Source organism: Tupaia chinensis, unplaced genomic scaffold (genome assembly GCF_000334495.1).
Source record: "Tupaia chinensis unplaced genomic scaffold, TupChi_1.0 Scaffold000037_21, whole genome shotgun sequence".
In the NCBI taxonomy this organism is placed as follows: domain Eukaryota; kingdom Metazoa; phylum Chordata; class Mammalia; order Scandentia; family Tupaiidae; genus Tupaia; species Tupaia belangeri.
The window spans coordinates 744,531-766,482 of record NW_006159480.1 but is presented as its reverse complement, the minus strand read 5'-3'; the positions used below and the strand labels follow the sequence as shown (position 1 = coordinate 766,482).

At 43.8% G+C, this 21,952-nt stretch overlaps 1 protein-coding gene across 1 annotated transcript in view; it reads right to left on the bottom strand.

The window, feature by feature from the left end:
- The window catches only part of AVEN (apoptosis and caspase activation inhibitor), a gene marked incomplete at its 5' end in the record, with an annotated part of 128,423 nt that overhangs the window by 1,007 nt on the left and 105,464 nt on the right, over positions 1-21,952 (bottom strand). Inside the window, 3 exon segments of the mRNA XM_014588472.1 lie at positions 635-992; positions 5,278-5,373; positions 13,079-13,149. Of these exon segments, the coding sequence (XP_014443958.1) occupies positions 635-992; positions 5,278-5,373; positions 13,079-13,149 (525 nt within the window).

Genomic DNA, 21,952 nt, shown 5'->3' with positions numbered 1-21,952 from the left:
CATTAATACAAATTAATGAACTTATTTTTTAAAAATGGGAGAGCTGCTTTCCTATATATTCTGAAGTTGAATTCACAGTTCACTAGTTGTTTTCAAAAAAGACCAACAGTTTCTTTTTACTGTTTTTAACAGTTCTGCAAAATCACTGAAAGTTCTCAAATGCGGTTTATGGATGTGGGAAGCACCTCAGGCCTCTCCGCATCGAAGGGGCTCCCATCTCACAGATATACGCTAATTAGAAAGTGTTCTTTTCTGAAAAGATCAAAATAGCAAGAAAGAAGTGTGAAGAGTTGGTGAACAGGCCTGTTCAGACAGTCAATTAAAAGGTCTGCTACTGAGCAGCTGAGGCATCTTAATGCCTTTTTATAGCACAAGTTCAATTTCCAGCCCCAGGTTTAATGCTGAGACCTGGCAGGTAGCAGCTCTGGAAGCTCAGTGCATCGAGTAAGGACTGTTGTCAGAAAGGTCAGCTCCGGGGGGAACAGAGATGGAGCACAGAAATAGATGTCAGCGGATGGTACTGGATCGATGACAGATACTAGGAGGGTTGTGCGCAGAGGTGATGCGGGTGGGGCTGTTCTCACACACACACCGGAATCCAGAAGATGGATGGGGAATAAAATGAAAGCTATACCTTTTTCCTCCTGGGCCACCACCTCATCTTTCTTGGATTTTAGGTCCTGAGATGTCTGCTCTGGCAAGATGTCATCTCCCTCTTTTATAGGCACGTCTAAATTAAGCAGCAAATCTAGTTCTTCTTCCAAGTGGTCTGCTGCTGGCTGCTGTGGGGAAGCAGGCTTCTGAGTACCAGAGGGACCCGGCCTTGGGCTGTCTTTGCCCAGGGACATGGGGCAGCCAGCTGTAGCAGATTTCAGCTCAGAGATGGGCCCCCTTCCTCCAGGACCGAAGGGCCCCGTCAACTGCATTCCCAGTCCTTTGCCATCATCATTTATCCTTGGTTTCACTTGAGGAAGCTCTAAAGGAACTGTAGTCTGAAAAGGAAAACAGTGTTTAAAAATGTGTCTTGAGGCAAGATGGCATAATGGTTACATCGCTGGATTCCCACGTAGTCGACCACGGTTCAAGTCCCGGACCTGGAGGGTTAAACTCAGCCATGTGTACGCCCCAAAACTCAAAAGAATAGAGGAGAAGGGATTGCGGCGTGACCATCCCCTCTGGGGGGTGACTTCTCGCTTTCTGTCTCTCTGTCTCTCTCTGTCTGTCTGGCGAGCGCACACGCCCTATAGCGAAACCCTCTCCAAAAAAAAAAAAGAAGAGAGGAGAAGGGATTGCGGCGTGACCATCCCCTCTGGGGGGTGACTTCTCGCTTTCTGTCTCTCTGTCTCTCTCTGTCTGTCTGGCGAGCGCACACGCCCTATAGCGAAACCCTCTCCAAAAAAAAAAAAGAAGAGAGGAGAAGGGATTGCGGCGTGACCATCCCCTCTGGGGGGTGACTTCTCGCTTTCTGTCTCTCTGTCTCTCTCTGTCTGTCTGGCGAGCGCACACGCCCTATAGCGAAACCCTCTCCAAAAAAAAAAAAGAAGAGAGGAGAAGGGATTGCGGCGTGACCATCCCCTCTGGGGGGTGACTTCTCGCTTTCTGTCTCTCTGTCTCTCTCTGTCTGTCTGGCGAGTGCACGCGCCCTATAGCAAAAATCTCTCTTAAAAAGAGAGAGAGTCTTGTGATATTTGCTTAAATTGAAACAAAACACCAGGAGGCTAAGGAAGCCATCAAACTTTGTGGGGTAGGAAATCAATTCAGATGGTTAGTTCACAAGGTCTCCCTCTGGAGCCCTCTCCAGGCACCCTTCCTGATTGATTTGGGATTAAAGGTGGGAGATCACACTGACACATGATAGGAACATGCCTCCCTCTGCCCACCTCAGCTATGGACTAGCTAACTAGCACAGAGTTGGAATTAAAAGGCTCATGTCTTTTTTTTTTTTTTTTGGAGAGGTTTTCGCTACAGGGCGCGTGTGCTCGCCAGACAGACAGAGAGAGACAGAGAGACAGAAAGCGAGAAGTCACCCCCCAGAGGGGATGGGCACGCCGCAATCCCTTCTCCTCCATTCTTCTCTCGGGACCTTGGGCATGTACGCACACGTGCCTGGCGTGAGTTTTAAGCCACCGGGTCCAGGACGCGAACCGCAATCGACTGTGGGAATCCAGCGACATAGCCATTACGCTAACTGCTGGTTCCCAAAGGCTCATGTCTTCTTAGCACTGGCCTGAAAGTCGATAGCATCATAGGTCTATTTGAATTTGTACTGAAATTCATGATGTGACAGGGACACCCACAAATGGCACCATGAAGTAATTAACGAAGCAGATCTGTTCACTGTTATCGAAATGCACTAACATAAAGGTGTAGGAACAAATTCGCCAAGAACAAAAGAATGACTGCAACATTGAGTAAAAAAATAAAAAGCCAAACATGAAAGAAAACACTCATTTGATGACATTTGTAAAGTGTTCAAAACCAAACCAAACTGTAGCACTGGAAGTTACTACAGTGGTAGGTTACCTTCTGAGGTGGCAAGGACCAGTGGAGTGTGAGTGGTGTTTTCTGGGTGCTGGTAAGATTCTGATTCTTGCTTCTGGATGTCAATTCCCTGGTTAGAAACATTTCTGTGTGCACGTCTCCATATTTGCATGACGTTTTAACAGGTAAAAGCTCCCAGGTGACAGTAATGTGAGATTACAATCCAAGGCGGAACAGCACTGCTCTAGAGAGACAGCTGGGGGGCCTGGCACGCACTCCATGGAGCAGCACTGCTCTAGAGACAGCTGAGAGGCCTGGCGCCGCACTCCATGGAGCAGCACTGCTCTAGAGACAGCTGAGGGGCCTGGTGCCGCACTCCAGTGCACAGGTTCAGAATGAGGCTAGACCTCTGCTAGGGGCGCTGACCCCGAATTTTTATTTTGAAGGATGATGGTCAGATCCAGTTTGCTAACACCTCCTCTCAGGGCTTTTCTAGATACTCAAGACAGGACAGCTTTATACGGAAACTGTCCCCTGCACAGGGCCATGCTGGGAGGTGGTCCCTATTCTAATCCTAGAATCTGCTCTTGACGGAGTCATTGCTTTTGCGTTGAATTCCCCAGGAGATTCAAACGTGCACATAAGGTTGAGAATAACTGTTGGAAAACATGGAGTGGGGAAGGATTGTTTTTACACGACTTACTCAGGTTTTCTTAAGTTACTGCAATTATTTTATACCTTTAATGCTTGCTACTGAGACAGCATCCTACACTTTGAATTGCTCACACACGTCCCCGTCCCTCCTGGGGCTGGGAGCCTTCATCTCAGCATTCCCCTGGTGTGTTCTGTTAAAGAGTCCTCATCGTGTAGGATCAAACCAAACACTAGAGAACTTTGAATATCACTGGACACCCACCAGGAAAAGCTTTGCTCTTCCAAATACCCAAACCAGTCTCAAGGCGCCCCAGGGTGTTTGCACATCAGAGGTGAATGCAATCCTTTCTACATCATCTACTGAATAGTTCCCTGCTCTGTTCCTGTCTTCTAGCCCTAAGATCTGCCTGCTGTCCCCACTTTTGACTAGTGAGTGCCACAGAAACAGCAGTCGGGCCAATGACCAATTCCTGGCTACACTCGAGCTCAGGGTCACATCCGCTGCAGGAGGAAGCTGATCATGTTGGTTGGTAGCATTCTATTTAAATAAGTGCTGCCAGGGGTTCACTCTCTCATTATTTTTTTAATGTGATTTAGCAACGATTAAGCTTCAAAGTTTATCATATTACAGTGCTTGGGTCTCCTCTGCTCCTGTTGAATTAATCAATAGCCACCTCATCCTGATATCTTCCAGATTTGTATTTCTGTCCCTTAATTCTACAGTATAAATATCTACATGCAATTGACTAATATTCCCACCCTGAGATCTCAGAGGCACACACTTATAACATCCAAACTTCACTCTGACACGACCTACCACTGAAGTGCACAAGCTAGAAAGCCTGGGCCCTTCCTTGATTGCTCTCTCTCCGTCTCCAGTATCTCTCTAGTTCCTGTTAATTTTACCTTTGAGACACCTCTCAGTAGAAGCCACTTGTCCGTCGCCTCCCCTCATCTGCCCTGCCGTAGCATGGGCGAGCACGCGTGGACTCACCATAGCACACGCCCAGGCCAGTCTGCGCTGTGCTCTCCATCTGCAGCTAGGTGTCCCTTGTCATCATCGTGAACACACGTGGGCTGAGTCACTCACCTTTGAATTCCAGCTCAAATGTTCTTATACTTTAGATCCCAGCTTCTCTAGCAGTTCTTGAGGAAAGCCACTCCTACCCACACCCAAAGAGAAGGTTTATGATGGCCTACCCTCACAGCACACTGGACTCCTGTGCATGATGCTTTGATTACTATTCTTTTTCCCCAGAGAGTATGCTCTGAGAAGGCAGGAACCATGCCTGTCTGCTCACCAATGTGTCCCCAGTAGCACAGAGTCTGGCATACAAGGATTCTGACTGAAGTAACAGTCAGACTTTGTATTTCATGTTTCACTCAATCCCATTACATTTGGTCCTCAAAATACAAATATAAATATGTGTTTCAAATTAAAATATAAAGAGTGAAAAATTATTTTATCATAAGGCACACACACTTGCAGAGACAGAAATGGTGAGAGGGAAAGTGAGAAATCATTCCCCAGAGGGAGGGCCACACCATAATCCCTTCTCCTCCAGTCTCCTCTCGGGACTTTGGGCATGCATGCACACATGCCCAGCATGATTTTCAAGCCACCAGGTCTGGGACTCGAACCACAGTCAACCATGTGAGAATCCAACACCTTAACCACCACATCATCTTCTGACCCCAGACCTCCTTTAAACTATATGAGATGCTAGCTTCACGTGAGGGAACCAGCAGTTAGCGTAATGGCTATGTCGCTGGACTCCCACGTAGTCGACCGCGGTTCGCGTCCCGGACCCGGTGGCTTAAAACCCACGCCGGGCGCGTGTGCGTGCGTGCCCAAGATCCCAAGAGGAGAATGGAGGAGAAAGGATTGCGGCATGGCCATCCCCTCTGGGGGATGACTTCTCGCTTTCTGTCTCTCTGTCTCTCTCTGTCTGTCTGGCGAGCGCACGCGCCCTATAGTGAAGGACCTTTCAAAAAAAAAAAAAAGAGAGATGCTAGCTTCACGTGAGACTTTCAGCTTTATGAAAGGGAAATCTGTGATATCCTACAGAGAGATGCTTCCCCCCGCCCCCAACTTCTCCAGCCCCAGCCCACACCAGCTTAAAGATGCCATCAGGGTTTTACCTGGATCAACTCGGCAGCAACGTTCAGTCGAACAGACAGAGGCAGTTCTTGCAGGGCTCGGACCAGTGACTCGCTATCCACGTAAAATGCTGAATTCTATACATGTGTTTTTGAAAGAAATAAAACATTAAGGTGATGATTAAGTATGATCATTTGGAAATAAGAAAGAAGGGAGGGAGGCAGCTCATAAGTCACACCCCATGTGCCCACATTCAGATCAGCAACACCAGAACCACCTTCCTGAGCCACAGCTCACAAGTCAGAGCAGCAGGGCAGTGATTCCCTGCACGTCGAGACTGCTCAGTAACCTGCAAACCATGGAGGTTTTGGCCATTACTGGCAAGCTGAAAAATATAAGCATTTAATGAAATCTAGCTGGACACCGTCTCTAAATACAGACTGCCAGCCTTGGGGAGAAGAAGGGAGAGCTGTTCAGACAGTGAGGTGGCTCTGACCGGTGTCGCAGAGGGCATGGGAAGGTCGACTTATCTTTGACAGAGCAGAGAAGGACACCAACGCTGCCTGGCCTGTAGTGCTCTGGGTGAGGCCAACACCAAGCACTTCCTTTGATGTTTTCCCCTAATAGTAGTAAGGTCCTATCAATGCATTGAACTTACAGACTGGAACTATTTGACCCTAGGACCAGACAATCCTATGGTCCCCAATGATTATTTCTCAGTGTCCTGGCCACCCAAGAAAACCCAAACTCTACAAGGTGATCACAATGACCTCACACTCAGAGACATACACCATTGACCATCTAACCTGCCAAGAACTGTCACAGGCCCAGCTGGGACCAGGTCTTACCCTATAATCACTGATTCAAGTTGGAAAAAGAAAAAGAAAAAAAAAAAAAAAACAAGAGGTCATCCAGTTTAATTGCTACTCCAGTGCGGGAATCTCTCAGGTAGACAGGTTCATGATGACAGAGACAGACTCACTCCTGGTGGGCTCACACAGAGCCCTGCCAACAACTCCAGACCCACTCTAGCCACCAATCCATATATCATTGGTAGATGGGGATAAAAAGAAATGATTTGGCCTTCTAGATACCCTTTTAAAACTGTCCTGAGATGGCCAGGTCTGAAGTAAATTACCCCACAGAACCCCTCGCCCTGAAAAAAGGAATTTTATTGGATTTTCGCACAGAAAAACAGAAAAATATGTCATGACTTTTCCAAAAACCCAATATATCTAAAAACTTTCGCATATTCGAGGAACTCCTGGGATGGAGAATAATGAAGCCCTGATATAACGCAGGGGAAATTTGGCCTGTGTCAGGTGTTCGTTCCATAGCCCTGAACACAACAAAGTGCTGTCATCAAGACCGGCATGCCCAGGTCTCTGTTCTCACGTTTGGAAAAACCTCTCTGCCCCTGCAGTTGTGCTCCTGAACACTTAACCCATGGGAAAGGCACTGGGTTCCAACTTGGAAATTTCGCTCTTCCCACTGCCGAGTGTCTGCAAAGTCACACTGCGTAGATCTTCCCAACTACGAGAGTGAGAACCCCATCTCGGTGATTCCTGATCATCCGCTTGTTTCTCTCTGAGCTCTCTGGAGAAGGACTGTTGATGTGTGCCTCTGTGGTCCAGCAAAATGTCCAAATTTCCTCTGCCCTCTTTTCTATCAGATATATCAAGGTGTATTGTAGGGAAGGGCAAGTTTCTGAAGCCAACAAAGATCCAGGGAACGGCCTGCCAGTGATTATGAGCCATGTTCTGAATGCATGGGGTTTGGCTGGTCCCCCACCAGGACGCTGTCATCTGCATTTCTGATTCCCGGCAGCCGTCCAGTGCCCAGTAGACACCCACTACCTCCAAATGCCCTCACACCACTTCCCATTGCAGCAATCTCTCCTTGTCTCCTTGCGGGAGTCTTGGAGCCTAGAACCTGCCACCAAATACGACTCTGTAAGAAGATTTTCTGTTTCAGGTCACCAGTTGTCCCATAAAGGGCTAAAGCGGATCGCCTGAGATATAAAGTTAGCTGGAGCGAATTGGTTATAATACCAAAGTGTGGATTCTAAAAATAGGTTTAATCACAATAATAACCATGAATTCGTTTTTTTTTCTTCATGTTTTAAAATAATTGGTGGGGGGCCAGCAGGTGGTATCGTGGTGAAGGCGCTGGACTCCCACATGGCTGACCATGGTTTGAGTAACAGACCTGGTGGCTTGCTTTCTCACTCTCCCTGTCTCTCTCACTCTGTGTCTTATAATAAATAAATAATTGTTTTTAAAAATAATAATTGGTGGGTTATTTTTGCCTGGAGAGCTCAGCTCCCATGTCTGACAGTCACTGGCAGATGGAATGGGCAGCAGAGTCTACACCTGGCCACTGACAGGACCAGCTACACCCATTGAGAGCGCTGCGAGCAGTGGGGTAGACAGACATCCTGAGGCCTTCTCCCTGAATTCTTTGAGGCCGGGAAATGGAAGCCAGCCTTGACTGAGAGAACAAAGTCCCTCCACCCCACTTCTCTATCTTTGGTGTGCACAGAATCCTGCCTCGGTGGTAAAAATCTAATCCTGAAGGTTCCTCTCTGGCCAGCAATCTTACCAGACTCTGAGTCCCAGCCTCTTGGTAAACACACACACACTAGTGAGAAAAAAAACCTCATGTACACTCCACTTTGCAACTAAAATGTAGCTTTTATTCAGATATATACCCTCCTCAGGGTCTATACACTACTTGTTTCTGATCCTTATGGCTCAAGGATCAAGTATACACTGAATGCTAGAAGTGCCCAGGAAAGCACTTTGGGAATAGGCTAGGAAACTTTTTAAGACACAAATCTGGGGGTCAATAGGTGGTATGGTGGTTAAGGCACTGGATTCCCACACGGCCAATCACAGTTCAAGTCTCAGACCTGGCATCTTGAGAATCACTCCAGGTGTATGTGTGTATGTGCCCAAAATCCCAAGAGAAGGGGACATTGTTGTGTGGACATCCTCCCTGGGAGTGATTTCCCTCTCACTGTCTCTCCAGTGAGCACATGCACCTTATGGCAAAAACCTTTTAAAAATGAACAAAAAAGCACAAAGATCCTCAGGCATCTCTCACAGGACTGGACTCCTTGGGTGTCAGGAACCACTGCACAGCATCCAGCACTCAGGAGTTACTCAGGGAAGGTCTACATTAAGCCACACATCAGAAATCTAAAATGGAGTAGCAAATGCTACAGGTGATTTCAAAACACTATCAAAGTTTTCTTCCCACACATCACCTCCTCACATGGTCCCAGACTGCCAAAGGGAAGTTCTGAAAGTTGCTCACGGCTCTAAGGGGCCGATGTGCCTGTGGTAACATGGGCCGACAAGGCTAACCAGAGCCCTCACTTGCCAGGCTGCACCTTCGTCACCTGCACATCAGTCACTGAGAAATAAATAAAAGTCAAAGTCACCTCTGGAGCCTCTCCTGTCAGAATGCCCTCGAAGGATTTCTAACATGTCCCACTATTAAACTCCTACTCCCTTTAAACCACATGGACAATCATATTTCTACTTTTTCCTCCCTTTTATTGTCTTGTCACCAGTCATTACTGAGGACACAGGAGGGCATGAGTAACAACAACTGTATATGAAGAGAGCGTACACATATCAATTCCATATTTTTCTTTCCCAAGCAAGCAAGAAGAAAGAAAACTTAGGAGCTGAGGTAGGAGATAGTGTGTGTTTGTTTTGTTTTAGTGATTTTTGCTATAGGGCGCGTGTACTTGCCAGAGAGACAGGAGCAAGAATCACCCTCCAGGGGGAATGGCCACACCATAATCCCTTCCAATCTGGTTTCCTCTCAGGATTTTGGGCACACACGTGCTCAGTGTGAGTTTGAAGCCACTGGGTCTGGAACTCGAATCACGGTCAACAATGTGCGTGAGAGTCCAGCGATGTAACCATTATGCCATCTGCTGGTCCCTTGTTTTTTGTTTTGTTTCATTTCTTTCTTTATTTGTAAGGTTTTTGCCATAGGACTTGTGCACTTGCTAGAGAAGAGACCCAGAGAGAGAGAGAGAGAGAGACAAGAAAGTGAGAAATAATACCCCGGAAGGATGGCCATTTCTCAATCCTTTCTCCTCCATTCTCCTCCTGGGATTTTGGGCAGGCGTGCGCATGTACGTACACACACCCACCCACCCATTCCTGGCATGATATTCAAGCAATCAGGTCCAGGACTCAAACCATGGTCAGGCATGTGGGAGTCCAGCACCTTACCCACCATGCCATCTGATGGCACCCGTTTTTGGCGTTTTTCAAAAACAAGGTCTTAGTACATCATAATCCTCTTGCCTCAGCCTTCTGAGTAGCTGAAACTATGGGCACACATGACAAACATCACTATTGCCCAATGTTTAGGCCGGATTTAAGAATAGAACCTGGGCCTCCCATATGGCTTCAGACTGCTGAGCAGCAGTGTCTACCAGCACACACTATTGTGACTGGGCTAGAAGATGGTTTTGATGTGGAAACTCTTTTTTTTTTTTTTTTTTTTTTAAGAATTATTTCATTTAACTTTATTTTTAATTTAGACTAGAGAGGGAAACAGAGAGAGAGAGAGAGAGAGAGAGAAAGGGAGAGAGGGAGGGAGGAAGGGAGAGAGGAAGGGAGGGAGGGAGGGAGAGAAGGAAAGTGAGAAAGTAAGCCAACAGGTCTGGGACTTGAACCATGGTGGGCCAAGTGGGAGTCTAGAGCCCTTAATCACCACACCACCTGCCAGCCCCACAGAGAAAGATTCTATCATTAGCCCTATTTTACAGATGAGAAAACAGAGAAGTTTGCCCAAGTTGTAGAACTAAACACTCAGGTCTGTATCTCCAAAGTCCATGCTCTTACATACTAATAAACACACTGAATAAAATGAAGATCAAAATGTTGGTACTGACTTCCCAGTCTGCCACTGAAATCCCCTCCAGGAACTCTAAGCTCAGGCCATAATCCCCCTCTAAGTACAACCTGGTTTTTCTAATCTTATCATTTTGGATCTGTTGTTCCCTCACACAGGCCCTACAAGAATCATACTCATCACCAAGGCCTATTCAAATGATCTTTTCCCCCGTCCCTGTTCTTACACTTCCAGTTCAGAGTAGCTGTCTCCCACAGTACTACGTTAATTCTTTCATCACATCCCTTAATTGATTTTGCTTTTTTTTTTTTCATTATATAAATATCGACTGAGCATCTACTATAGGTCAATCATGGTGCTCAGGTAAGGGGCCTATAGCAATGAACAGGCATGGTCTATATCTAACTGACTTGGAATAAGCTCCACCTAGTAAAATACCTAAATAATAAGCACTCCATGTTCTGATAAATGGAGCAGCTTAGAATTATTTGAAACTCACAAGGTATTTGAAATGAGAGGTCTCCAAAAGGCTCATGGAAAAGGCAAATATTAAAAAAAACTAAACATGGATTTCAAAAAAATTTTTATACCAAAATAAATTCATACTTTAATTCCATTTTTCTAGAAACCTTTTGAAGTCCCTCATATTATCTGATAGCCAATATGGTTCAAAATAAGAAAATGGCAACTGTTTGGATTTCACTATATTCCTCAACAATCTTAAGTTTGTCTGTTTCTAGTTTGTCCTAGAATTCGAAACTGTACCTCAGGCATATATCCAAGCAGACTTCAAGCAGACACACACTTTTAATTCTCAACGTTTTCAATATTGACAGAAAAGGGAACCAGCAGTTAGCGTAATGGCTATGTCGCTGGACTCCCACATAGTCGACTGCGGTTCGCGTCCCGGACCCGGTGGCTTAAAACTCACGCCGGGCACGTGTGCGTGTGTGCCCAAGATCCCGAGAGGAGAATGGAGGAGAAGGGATTGCGGCGTGACCATCCCCCCTGGGGAGTGATTTCTCGCTTTCTGTCTCTATGTCTCTCTCTGTCTGTCTGGCGAGCGCACGCGCCCTACAGTGAAAATCTCTCCAAAAAAAAAAAAAATATTGACAGAAAAGAAAAAAAAATGAGGTTTATTTGATGCCAATATGAGTGGCTGCAGTCTGGAGAAATGTACTCCTGAAACTTGAAAAAGTGTTCCCCATCATGGCCAGGTCACGGCAGATCTTTCATACATTTCAAGAAAACAAAAGTTACAATTACTGCTGTAGATCAACAGTGGTGTTTATCCATTGGTTTTGCCCAAGGAAGGCAGGACATCTTGAAGCAGCAGTAGGGGAGTAGGCTACAGGCCATGGCTTTAAATATTCTTTCATTTGTTACTAGCTAAAAGAGCAAGCCACTGTTAAAACTTGGAATCAGGAGAAAGGAAGGTTTAAGCTTAACTTTAACATATTGATAGAGTTTAGTAGTGATCATGTTATGCGATGCCAGAGTCAGGATATGACAAAGCTACCCACAATTACTGGGGTGAGTGATCTGTTTAGTAAGATCATTAGTAAGATTGATGACATGTAAGCATGGCTCTGCCCAGGACCTGTAGGAAAAAAACTTTAGAACAAAGAAAAATAACGAGTTCAGTCCTTATACATAGTACTTGTAAGATGCCGGGAAGTCACTTCAGAAGTTATTTCCTTCTTCATAATCTGCATGAGTCAATGTCCATCCCAAACATATGAGCATAAAAATGGCCCAGAGATCAAATGAGCTGTCAGTCTGTTGGGAAGATAGCAGACAGGGAGGAGGGCAGCTTTCCTGAAGGTTTCCAGTTGGCTGCTAAGCCACCTCTCTGAAGCAAGCTGTGAGCAGACTGTCTGATCATTCTACCAGACAGTGCACTGCAGCCTTAGAGGTTGGAAGCAAAGGACAGACTATGACTTATGTATCAGTAGGCCTTCCCTGAGCAACTTAAAAATCTCTGTGCACTGTTCAGCAGTGAAAACACTGCTCATCTCATGGAAAGAATAGTAAAAGCCTGCTTGGAAAATAACTGCAACTCCTTGGGATGAAAATGTGGCATGAACACAAACCATTGGGTTGTCAGGAAAGTCATGATGTATTTTTTTTTTTCTGTGCAGAAATACATCATGACTTTTCCGACAATCCAATTCATAAAGCATTGGGGGTTTATGGATTCACTGAAAGACTTCTATAATATTCGATTTGTACTTATTTTATACCTTTTGCCTCCTAATTGTAGGAAAGTTATTTAAAGTTATAGGGTTAAGGGTTTTCTCACCTAATTGCGGCAACTGTGTAGGAGGAAAAAATTAACTTTCAACTCTAAAGGGGATTATTACGAATGGCAAAAGAAGAAAAGGTCAGATGGCAATGTAATCAACTTTGTCAAAATCATGACTATAAATTTTCTACTTTCCAACCCAGTTTATGTGAATGATTCACATAGAAGATGGCCAACTATAAAGGTGAACCCCCACTTTTAGGACCTTATCATCTTAGTCCCTTGAAAACTCTGAACGATTTAGGTAACTGAGAATAAGCTATACACAAATCACTACTCTTTCCTATGTGAAGACTCCATGTCAAGGGAACCAGCAGTTAGCGTAATGGCTGTGTCGCTGGACTCCCACGTAGTCGACCGCGGTTCGTGTCCCGGACCCGGTGGCTTAAAACTCACGCCGGGCACGTGTGCGTGTGTGCCCAAGATCCCGAGAAGAGAATGGAGGAGAAGGGATTGCGGCGTGACCATCCCCCCTGGGGGGTGATTTCTCGCTTTCTGTCTCTATGTCTCTGTCTGGCGAGCGCACGCGCCCTATAGTGAAAAACCTCTCTCAAAAAAAAAAAAATAAAAAGACTCCATGTCAACAATAACATAAGAGCATTAGCCTTTAGCCCTGAGAAGAGCCAATCTGAATTCCAGACAAGTTTTCATCTTACCTGTTTTGGACATGAAGCTTCACGGTCCCATTCTTTCTCCTCAGCAAACCGGAACTGTGAGAAGGAGTCCCCTAGGAATAGGAAAAAAAGAAGCATACACTTCTATGCAAAAGCAAAGAAAAACACTTGGTTCTCTAAATTTCCCACAACAGTGCCATTTCCGAAGAGCTACCAGTGTCCACACCTTTACACGGAGATTTGTATATGGCAGACACTGGGAAATATCACTGGCAACTGTGTCCATTCTGTAACAGTGATGTTTAGCTTTATCTTCAGCCAAATAGGACTTAATACTTGCCCGTTTGGCCAAAACAGGTATTGAAGAGCCACGATATTTATAGTAGTAACACTGTATAAGACCATCATAAAAATTAGGTAGGTCTGTATGTACTGACACACAAAGATACCCATTATCTCAACTAATTTGTGGAAAAAGATGTTAACACCATATGAGTAAAAACACATATAAATGTATACAAGAGGACTTTGAAAAGGTTTTGGAAAAATGGAATTAGATCGTGAGTGTATTTTGGTGAAAAAAAAAAAAAAATCCAAACCAGGGAACCAACAGTTAGTATAATGGCTAAACTCCTACATAGTTGACCGCGGTTTGCGTCCCGCACCCGGTGGCTTAAAACTCAAACCGGGCGCGTGTGCCTGCGTGCCCAAGATCCCGAGAGGAGAATGGAGGAGAAGGGATTGCGGCGTGACCATCCCCCCTGGGGGGTGATTTCTCGCTTTCTGTCTCTATGTCTCTGTCTGTCTGGCGAGCGCATGCGCCCTATAGCGAAAACCTCTCCAAAAAAAAAAAAAAAAATCCAAATCCATGCATATTCTTTTCAAAATATTCATTTTCTATGAGCTTTGTGAAGACCCTCCCACACATAAATACAACATACAAACACAAAAATTTATGCATAGAAATGAGTCAAGACAGTTATATACCTATTTTATGAATGATTCGCTCTCAAAGGGTAGGAGTGCAGATGAGTTTCCTTTCTCTATAATACATTTACCAGTTGAATTTCCTTTTGTAAACAAGCATGTGTTACTTTTGGAACTGAACCAAACAGAAAAAGAGAAATCCAGAAAAAGCTAAATCTTCCTGAGGGCAGGGACTTTCTCAAAATGCATTTAAGACAAGATATGCATCTGCCTCAAAAGTTTGAGTTTTCACTTTATAGAGCTATGAACATTAGGTCTGGAGAGGCTCAATAATTTGACCAAAGCCAGATAGCCACCAGCTCATGGCTGAATACTAAGATCTTTTTGCTCCTGGCATTTATTATTATACTAATAATTTAGTTATTAAGTAATAAAGTTTTTTCCACTACTTCCACTAGGCTTCTCTCTGCCTCTGAGTTCCCAGAACAATAATAAACACTCAATAAATATTTCATGATATTTGGTGTACTAATGCTTGATACACTAACGTTTGAAGAAAATCCAAACTAAGAAGTAAAGAATTGCTCATTTTAGGAAATCACCTCAAGTTTTTTTTTTTTTTAAATAAGAGTCTCTGTCTCTAAGAGAATTTTTTTTTTTTAAATAAGAGTCTCTGTCTCTCTCTAAGAGATTTTTGCTATAGGCACATGAACTCAGATAGACAGAGAAACAGAAAGTAAAAAATCACCCCCCAAGGGGTATAGCTATACCACAATCCCTTCTCCTCCATTTGCTACTCGGGATTTGGAGTATGCACACACATGCACCAGGCATGAGTTTTGAGCCACTAGGTCTGGGACTTGAATCATGGTTGACTATGTGGATTTCCAGTGACATAACCATTATGCCATCTGCTGGTCCCAAGAGTCTCTTTTTAATAGAACCTTAAATATTCCAGTAACAATAGTGTTGATGAAATTACGGTAAATATCAACCTCATTGCTGTGTTTATAATATCCAAGATTCCTAACTTCTAAAACTAGTGCATTTCCAATGGACACTAAACTTACTAGAATTCCTCAGCACCAATGAGCTTTTTACAAAGCTTACCATCTACACAGATAACACAGCTTTGAATTTTAAGCTTATGCTTTCAGCCCCATGAGGAAAACATGACCTTTTGGACAAAATACTTGACATAACCATACAGTGGGAGTTCAGGTGGGATACAAAGACAAATCTTTATCTGGGCAAGAGAAATCTGTAGAGACTTTCCATTTGTACTAGTAAGCAAAGCAAGCTAGACAAATGAAAAGAAGCATTGTATGGCCCCACTCAATATATACCAAATGTCTGTACTCCATGGCAGAGATTGAAAGATATAAGAGCATGGAGAATGATTGTGGATATTAAAGACAATGTGGTAGGAAGGTAAGAAAAGGGAGAGGGTGAGAGGAAGGGAATCAAGGAGGGGTAAAGAAAGAAGCAAAACACTTAAGGGACACAAAAATGGAAAATTATCTGTTGATAACATGTATGATAATATCTTTAACTAGACTAATATAGAGTGTGTTCATGCTGGGAAAATTCTCTCCATTTGGACAATACAGACCAGGTATGTATGAAGAGTATGAAAGATGGAAAATCTGCATAAGCCCAGTAGTCAGTTCCGATAATCTGGTAGTGGCAATTCCCATGACTGACATCTGCTTTGGCTCTTTGGATCATTCATTCATTGACTCATTCATTTAATTTGCTATAGGTCACATGCACTAGCCAGAGGGAGATGCAGGGGTGAGAAAGCAACTCAGTAAGGGGGATGACCATGCATCAATCTCTTCTCCATTCTCCTCTCAGGATTTTGGGCACACATGCACACTCATCTGGTGTGTTTTTCAAGTTGCCAGTCTAGAACTCAACTACACAGTTGGCCAAGTGTGAGTCCAACGATGTAACCACAGGAGCCATCTTCTGGCCCTTGTTTGGCTCTTTTAATCACAAAGTTAAGCCAGTTCTTCGTGGTGCCTCCTTCAGGCAACCCACTCTAGAAAGCAGCAGGAAGTGTGTCACTAGTGCTGGGTGAATACTGCATCCTACACTCCATTGTTCTGGCTCTTCTTTATCATGACTGCTTTCATTTATTTTCCCTGCAGCCCTTAGAACATGCCCTCAACCAGAACATCAAGCCTCTGAGAGATCACAAGTAAATTTCATAGGCTGACAACAGCCAGCACAGAGAATGTGTCCCAACAGCCATCATGGTGACTTCCACAGAAATGTCCCTATTTTTCTTGAACTTCTCTATCCCTACCTATGAAAGATGACAAATTTAAAAGGTTAAAATGATCCTAAGTTCACAGGCCGACACACCCAATCCAGAGAATATTCACCATGATGGGTCTTCAGTCTACTTCAATCTACACTCCAGTTACAGAATGTAAAACTTCCTCACTTCTCCCAGTGTCTAGCTTCCATGGATGAGCCTTATTTAGATGATGTTCTTCACTTCAATATTGACCCTAAACAAGGCAATAGCTAATACTTTGTAAGACTACATAAGCTAGTAAAGTGATTATTTAAAAGGTTAAGTTGAGATAAAAGAAGAGAGAGAATAACCTTTTCTCCTGCTCAACAGTGACTTATAATGAGCTTTCTCACCAGGTGCGGGGCCCAAAAAGCCCCTGAGCATCAAATATCCACATTGAGCACTACATAATAGGATGTGCCTATATTCCCAATGCCCCTACAAAGCTGCTTCCCTGTCAGCCTGGATTACACTGAAGAGAAAGCCAATACTCTCAGGCACTGTGAAAGGGTTCTAGGCTTTATGAGAAAAGGATGATGTTGAGATTCTGGAATTTAGACTCGAAGGCCATTATCAACCTGGCACAGAACTTCAAGATAAGAGTAAATGACCTGACAAGGCTAAGTAAGTAAGAACATAAAAATCAATCATCGGATGGACAATGAAGTCGTAAGATCTTACAACTAATCTGTAGCCAGACAGCATGTCAGTTAGGATTAGATCTGGCCACATGTAACAAAGACCCAGAAAATCATAGCTTAAATGAGATAAAAGGTTGATATCTTTATCAATTAAAGGAAGTCCAGACTTAGGCAGACAAAGGTTGGATTGGTGGCCAAGGCTCCTCCCAGTTCACTATTCAGAGCGAGCGGAGCTCCTTCTCATCATAATGCAAGATGGGGACCAGAGTTCTTAACTCATCACAATTCTAAACAGCAAGATAAAAGAAGAATTGAGGAAAAGGGGTAAATGGCATATACTATGACAGAGCAGTTCCCCTTATTTGTCCTTTGGCCAGAACTGTATCATATAGTTCTATCAGTCATAAGGTACAAAAGATAATTCATTTTTTTCTAGGTGGCCATGTACCCAGATAAAACTCAGGGGGTTCTATTACCAAGGGGAAAAAGAGAATGAACATGGAGTGGAGGGAGGGGAGTTGATCAAGATGGCTGATTGAGGGGAATGTTCCTCTCCACAAAGAAGAAACAAAATAAATAGATGCATGTCAAGTAAAGTGTCTAAAGGATAACACTGGAATTCAGCAGGGAGATGACTGAGGGCTTTGAAGCAAGAAGCCTCAAGATGTTGGCATACATAGTGGAGGGAGTGAAAGACCTGGCCATAGATTGACCTGGAGAAGGAGAGATCTCCAGTTACTGAGAAAGAAACAAGAGATGCCCAGCGGTTCCCGCTACCACCACGGACAACAGTCCTGATTGCAGGAGGACCCCAGAAACCCTGAGCCCAGTGCAGGGAATTTCCTTAAGTCCACCAAGATTGACCCCAAGGAAGAAACATGTGCAGGGGCATTCCTACTCCTGATGGCCACTACAGTACAGCACCATTTTGAAAGAGGAACCACCACTAGACTGGAACCTTCTGGAGGGCCAACATCCCTTGCATCTCTACATCCCTGAAGCTCCTCCAACATTCCATCATGTCCTCACAGGCAGCTGCAGAGCTGCTACCCAAGCTAGACTCAGCAGTATGGTCATAACCCTGGTACAAGGGCCCACACAGCTCCATACATCTGAAAACACAGATGGTCCAGTGCCATGAGGAAGCTGCCCCCACCCCCCGGCCAGTGAACTAATGTGCATACTGCTTGGTTCCCTGCCCCAACAGGGCTGCTAGAACTCGTGCACACTCTCCAGTGACTGTAGGATAGATCCACCAGTCCTAACAGCCATGGACAACTTCACCCTCACTTATGCAGGAAACTCATGGGCTCTGAGTATTAAGGACTGTACCCTGGCCCTCCTTGACCACAGACCTTCACTCGCACCTACAAGGGGACTGCAGGTGGACTTTCTTAGCCCTTGCTGCCATAGACAACCACGACCCCACCACATCTCCGTTTCTGCCACCATAGCAACCTAGTCCTTCCCAGCCAGGGTCACAGGGCATTACACATGCTCACTGGAAATTCCACGTCAACTACCCTGGCCTCTGCCACTGTGACAACTGCCTGGCTTGTCCGCTGACCCCTACCCTCAACAAAACTGCACCACATCATTACGAACACTTGCAGATTAGTTACTAAGCATTCACAGACTCTACTAAAGTTGATTATGGCTAAAGAAATCACACTGCTATACCTTCCCCAAACCAAACAAAAAGCACTATGTCCAATGGACACTACAGAACACACCTTTAGGAAGAAATCTTTTCCTAAGAAACCTTCTTCATAAGATTGATCAGTGTAAGGGCATAAGAAACATGAGAAAACAAGGAAATAAGACTGCTCCAAAGGAATATATCAAATTCCCAGCAACAAGTCACAAACAAAAGAAAATCTTAGAAATGTCTGAAAAGAAATTCAAAATAATGATCCTAAGGAAGCGCAGCAAGATATAAAAGAATACAGATAGACAATTTGGCAAATTTTGAAAACAATTCATGACACAAATGAGAAATTCAATAGAGAAGGAGATCATTAAAAAAGAACCAAACAAAAATCTCAGAACTAAAGAAATCAATGAATAGAGTGTCAGCTCCAGTAGCATAGTGGTTAAGCACTGTGTACTGAAACCCAAATCTCTAATGGCCGACTATGGTTCAAATCCTGGCCCTAGCTGCTTGAAAAATATACTGGGTTTGTGTGCATACATATGCTCAAAATCCTGAGGGGACGGAGAAATGTAGGAAAAAGAACAGCAGTGTGACAATACCACTTCAGGGCTGCTTTCTCTCTCTTCCTCTGGCACATACACATGAAACAGCAAGAGATCAAGCAGAAACAAATCTTTGAAGTGTAATCCTCTGAACTTGAAGTTCTTTTAAAATCATTCAGTCAGAGGGAAAAATAATTAAGACATCATATGGAACTTATGGCATACCATGAAGTGAACATTCATCCATATTATGAGAGTTCCAGAGGGGAAAAGACAAAGATAAGCACAGAAAAGTTATTTAATGAAAAAAAAAGTTGGAAAATTCCCAAGTCTTGGAAGAGATAGGAACATCTGGATAGAAGAAAAGCAAAGATCTCCAAATAGATTCATTCCAAAAAAAATCCTCACTTAGGCATATTATAATTAAACTGTCAGGCCAGTTAATGGCAGGATGGTTAAGGAATCTGGATCCCACATGATCAGCTTCTTGGTTCGAGTCCCAGAGCCAGTGGTTCCAAAACACATGTCAGACATGTGTGCATACATGCTTAAAATTCTGAAAGGAGGGAGAAAATGGAGGAGAAGGGACTGTGACGTGACCATCTTCCACGGGGGATGGGGGATTCAAAGGTGTTTTTATTTTTTGCTTTAATGAAGGTCTTTTCTATTAACTTGCAAACTATCATTAAAAAACATAGCATGTTTGGGACCAGCAGATAGCATAATGGTTGAGTCACTAGACGCACACATGGTCAATTGTGGTTTTAGTCCTGGACCCAGCAGCTTCAAACTCACGCCAAGCACATGTGTATGCATGCCCAGAATTCCGAGAGGAGACTGGAGGAGAGGGAATGGTGGTGTGGCCACCCCGCTGAGGGGTGATTCTCGCTTTCTGTCTCTTTGTTTCTCCAGCAAATGCATGCACCCTATAGCAAAAATCTCTCTTAAAAAAATTAGGGGAACCAGCAGTTAGTGTAATGGCTATGTCACTGGACTCCCACGTAGTCGACCGCGGTTCGTGTCCCGGACCCAGTGGCTTAAAACTCATGCTGGGTGCGTGTTCGTGCGTGCCCAAGATCCCGAGAGGAGAATGGAGGAGAAGGGATTGCGGCGTGACCATCCCCCCTGGGGGGTGATTTCTCGCTTTCTGTCTCTTTGTCTCTGTCTGTCTGGCGAGCGCACGCGCCCTATTGTGAAAATCTCTCCAAAAAAGAAAAAAAAATGAGATTTTCTAACGACCTTAGAAACTATTCTATAATTCTCTCCAAAATCATGTTCCAAAATACAAACCAACTCATTTTTTTAAGAGTATAAAGCTAAGGATTCTCACATCAATTTGGTTATTTTTTACATCCAAGTAGAAAGTTTTGTGTAAATAAGTACACAGAATAGAAAATCTAAATGACAGCAATTCTGCTGAAATTCATGACAAGAATGCCAAGGTCACAATTACTGCATGCATTCTTATCTTAGCTTCTATATCTGTATTTAATAAACCTTTTCCCCCCTTTTCTTTAAGCCCTTTTGTAGTACTCTGTATTTATAATTGTTTCACTGGAAATGAGTCCTTGAATCCCTTTGGGATCTAGAAGGTCACCTCTCCTACAAAGCCGTATACGTCTACATGTTCCGAGCTGTCTGAAATTACAACCACTCTATTTAGTGCAGAAAGGCAAATAGAGCTTCAGAAAAACAACTTAAAATTTATTTTAAGACATAGGATTGCCCTCAGCCCTACAGTCACCCCACTTCCAACTTCGGACCCCTGGGTCAAGGAACACTGAGTCAGGGATCCATGCCCCAGCTCCAGCCCTGGGACCCCCAAGCCAGAGACCCCTTGCTCTGTCAGCCAGGTACATTTTTTTTTCTTTTTTTTCTCCTTCTCCTCTTCTTTCATTTGTAAATTTCTCTTTTCTCCTTACCACATAGGATTGCCGTCAGCTCTACAGCCATCTCACTTCCATCTTCAGACCCCTGGCAACATTTTCTTTATTCTCATTATTTTCTTCCCACTTAGTCTTCTCTTCCTTCATCTCTACTCTCCCTGGCAGTCTAGATAGGTCTAGAGTTACAGCTCTGAAATATTCTAGTATTTTAAGACTCTCTGGGATCCTCCCATTTACTGAACAACCTGTGAATAAGGAGATACTTTTCTTTGGACACCTGAAGAGAATATTCCTCCTTGGATCACATTGCTAAACATAACAGAAGAGAGACTTCTGCGGTCTTCATTCCACAGCAAAAGGGAAACACACATGCTCCTATTCGAGGAAACATTCTCTTAAAAGGTATTCCAAAGGGAACACATCTCCCAATGGTTAGAAGTAGAAAAAGAACCTCAGGTCTGAAGAAAGGATGAAATATGTGTCCATCAAAAGAACACCATGACTCCCTTCCATTTGTTGAAAAAATAGAGGAAGTGACCAAAATGTCCGAGAAAGAATTTAGAACATTCATGGTGAACAAATTCTATGAGCTGGAACAGAAAAGAGATAATGAACTACAGGAGATGAGAAAGTCCTTCCACTATATGAAGGAAGAAATGGACACACTAAGAAAGAATCAGATGTAACTATTAGAGGTGAAGTCTGTAATAGAGGAAATCAAAAACTCTCTTGAGAGTATTAAAAGTTGATTAGACCATGCTGAAGATGGAATCTCTGATGTAGAAGATAAAACTTCTGACCTAGAGAAAACCACCCAAAAGATACAGAAAATAACAAAAAAAATGAGGATAACATACGAGAAATACTAGATTCCATTAGATGTCCTAACATCTGAATAATTGGTATCCCAGAAGATGAAGAAATTAATAAGGGCATGGAAAATCTATTCCATGAAATATTA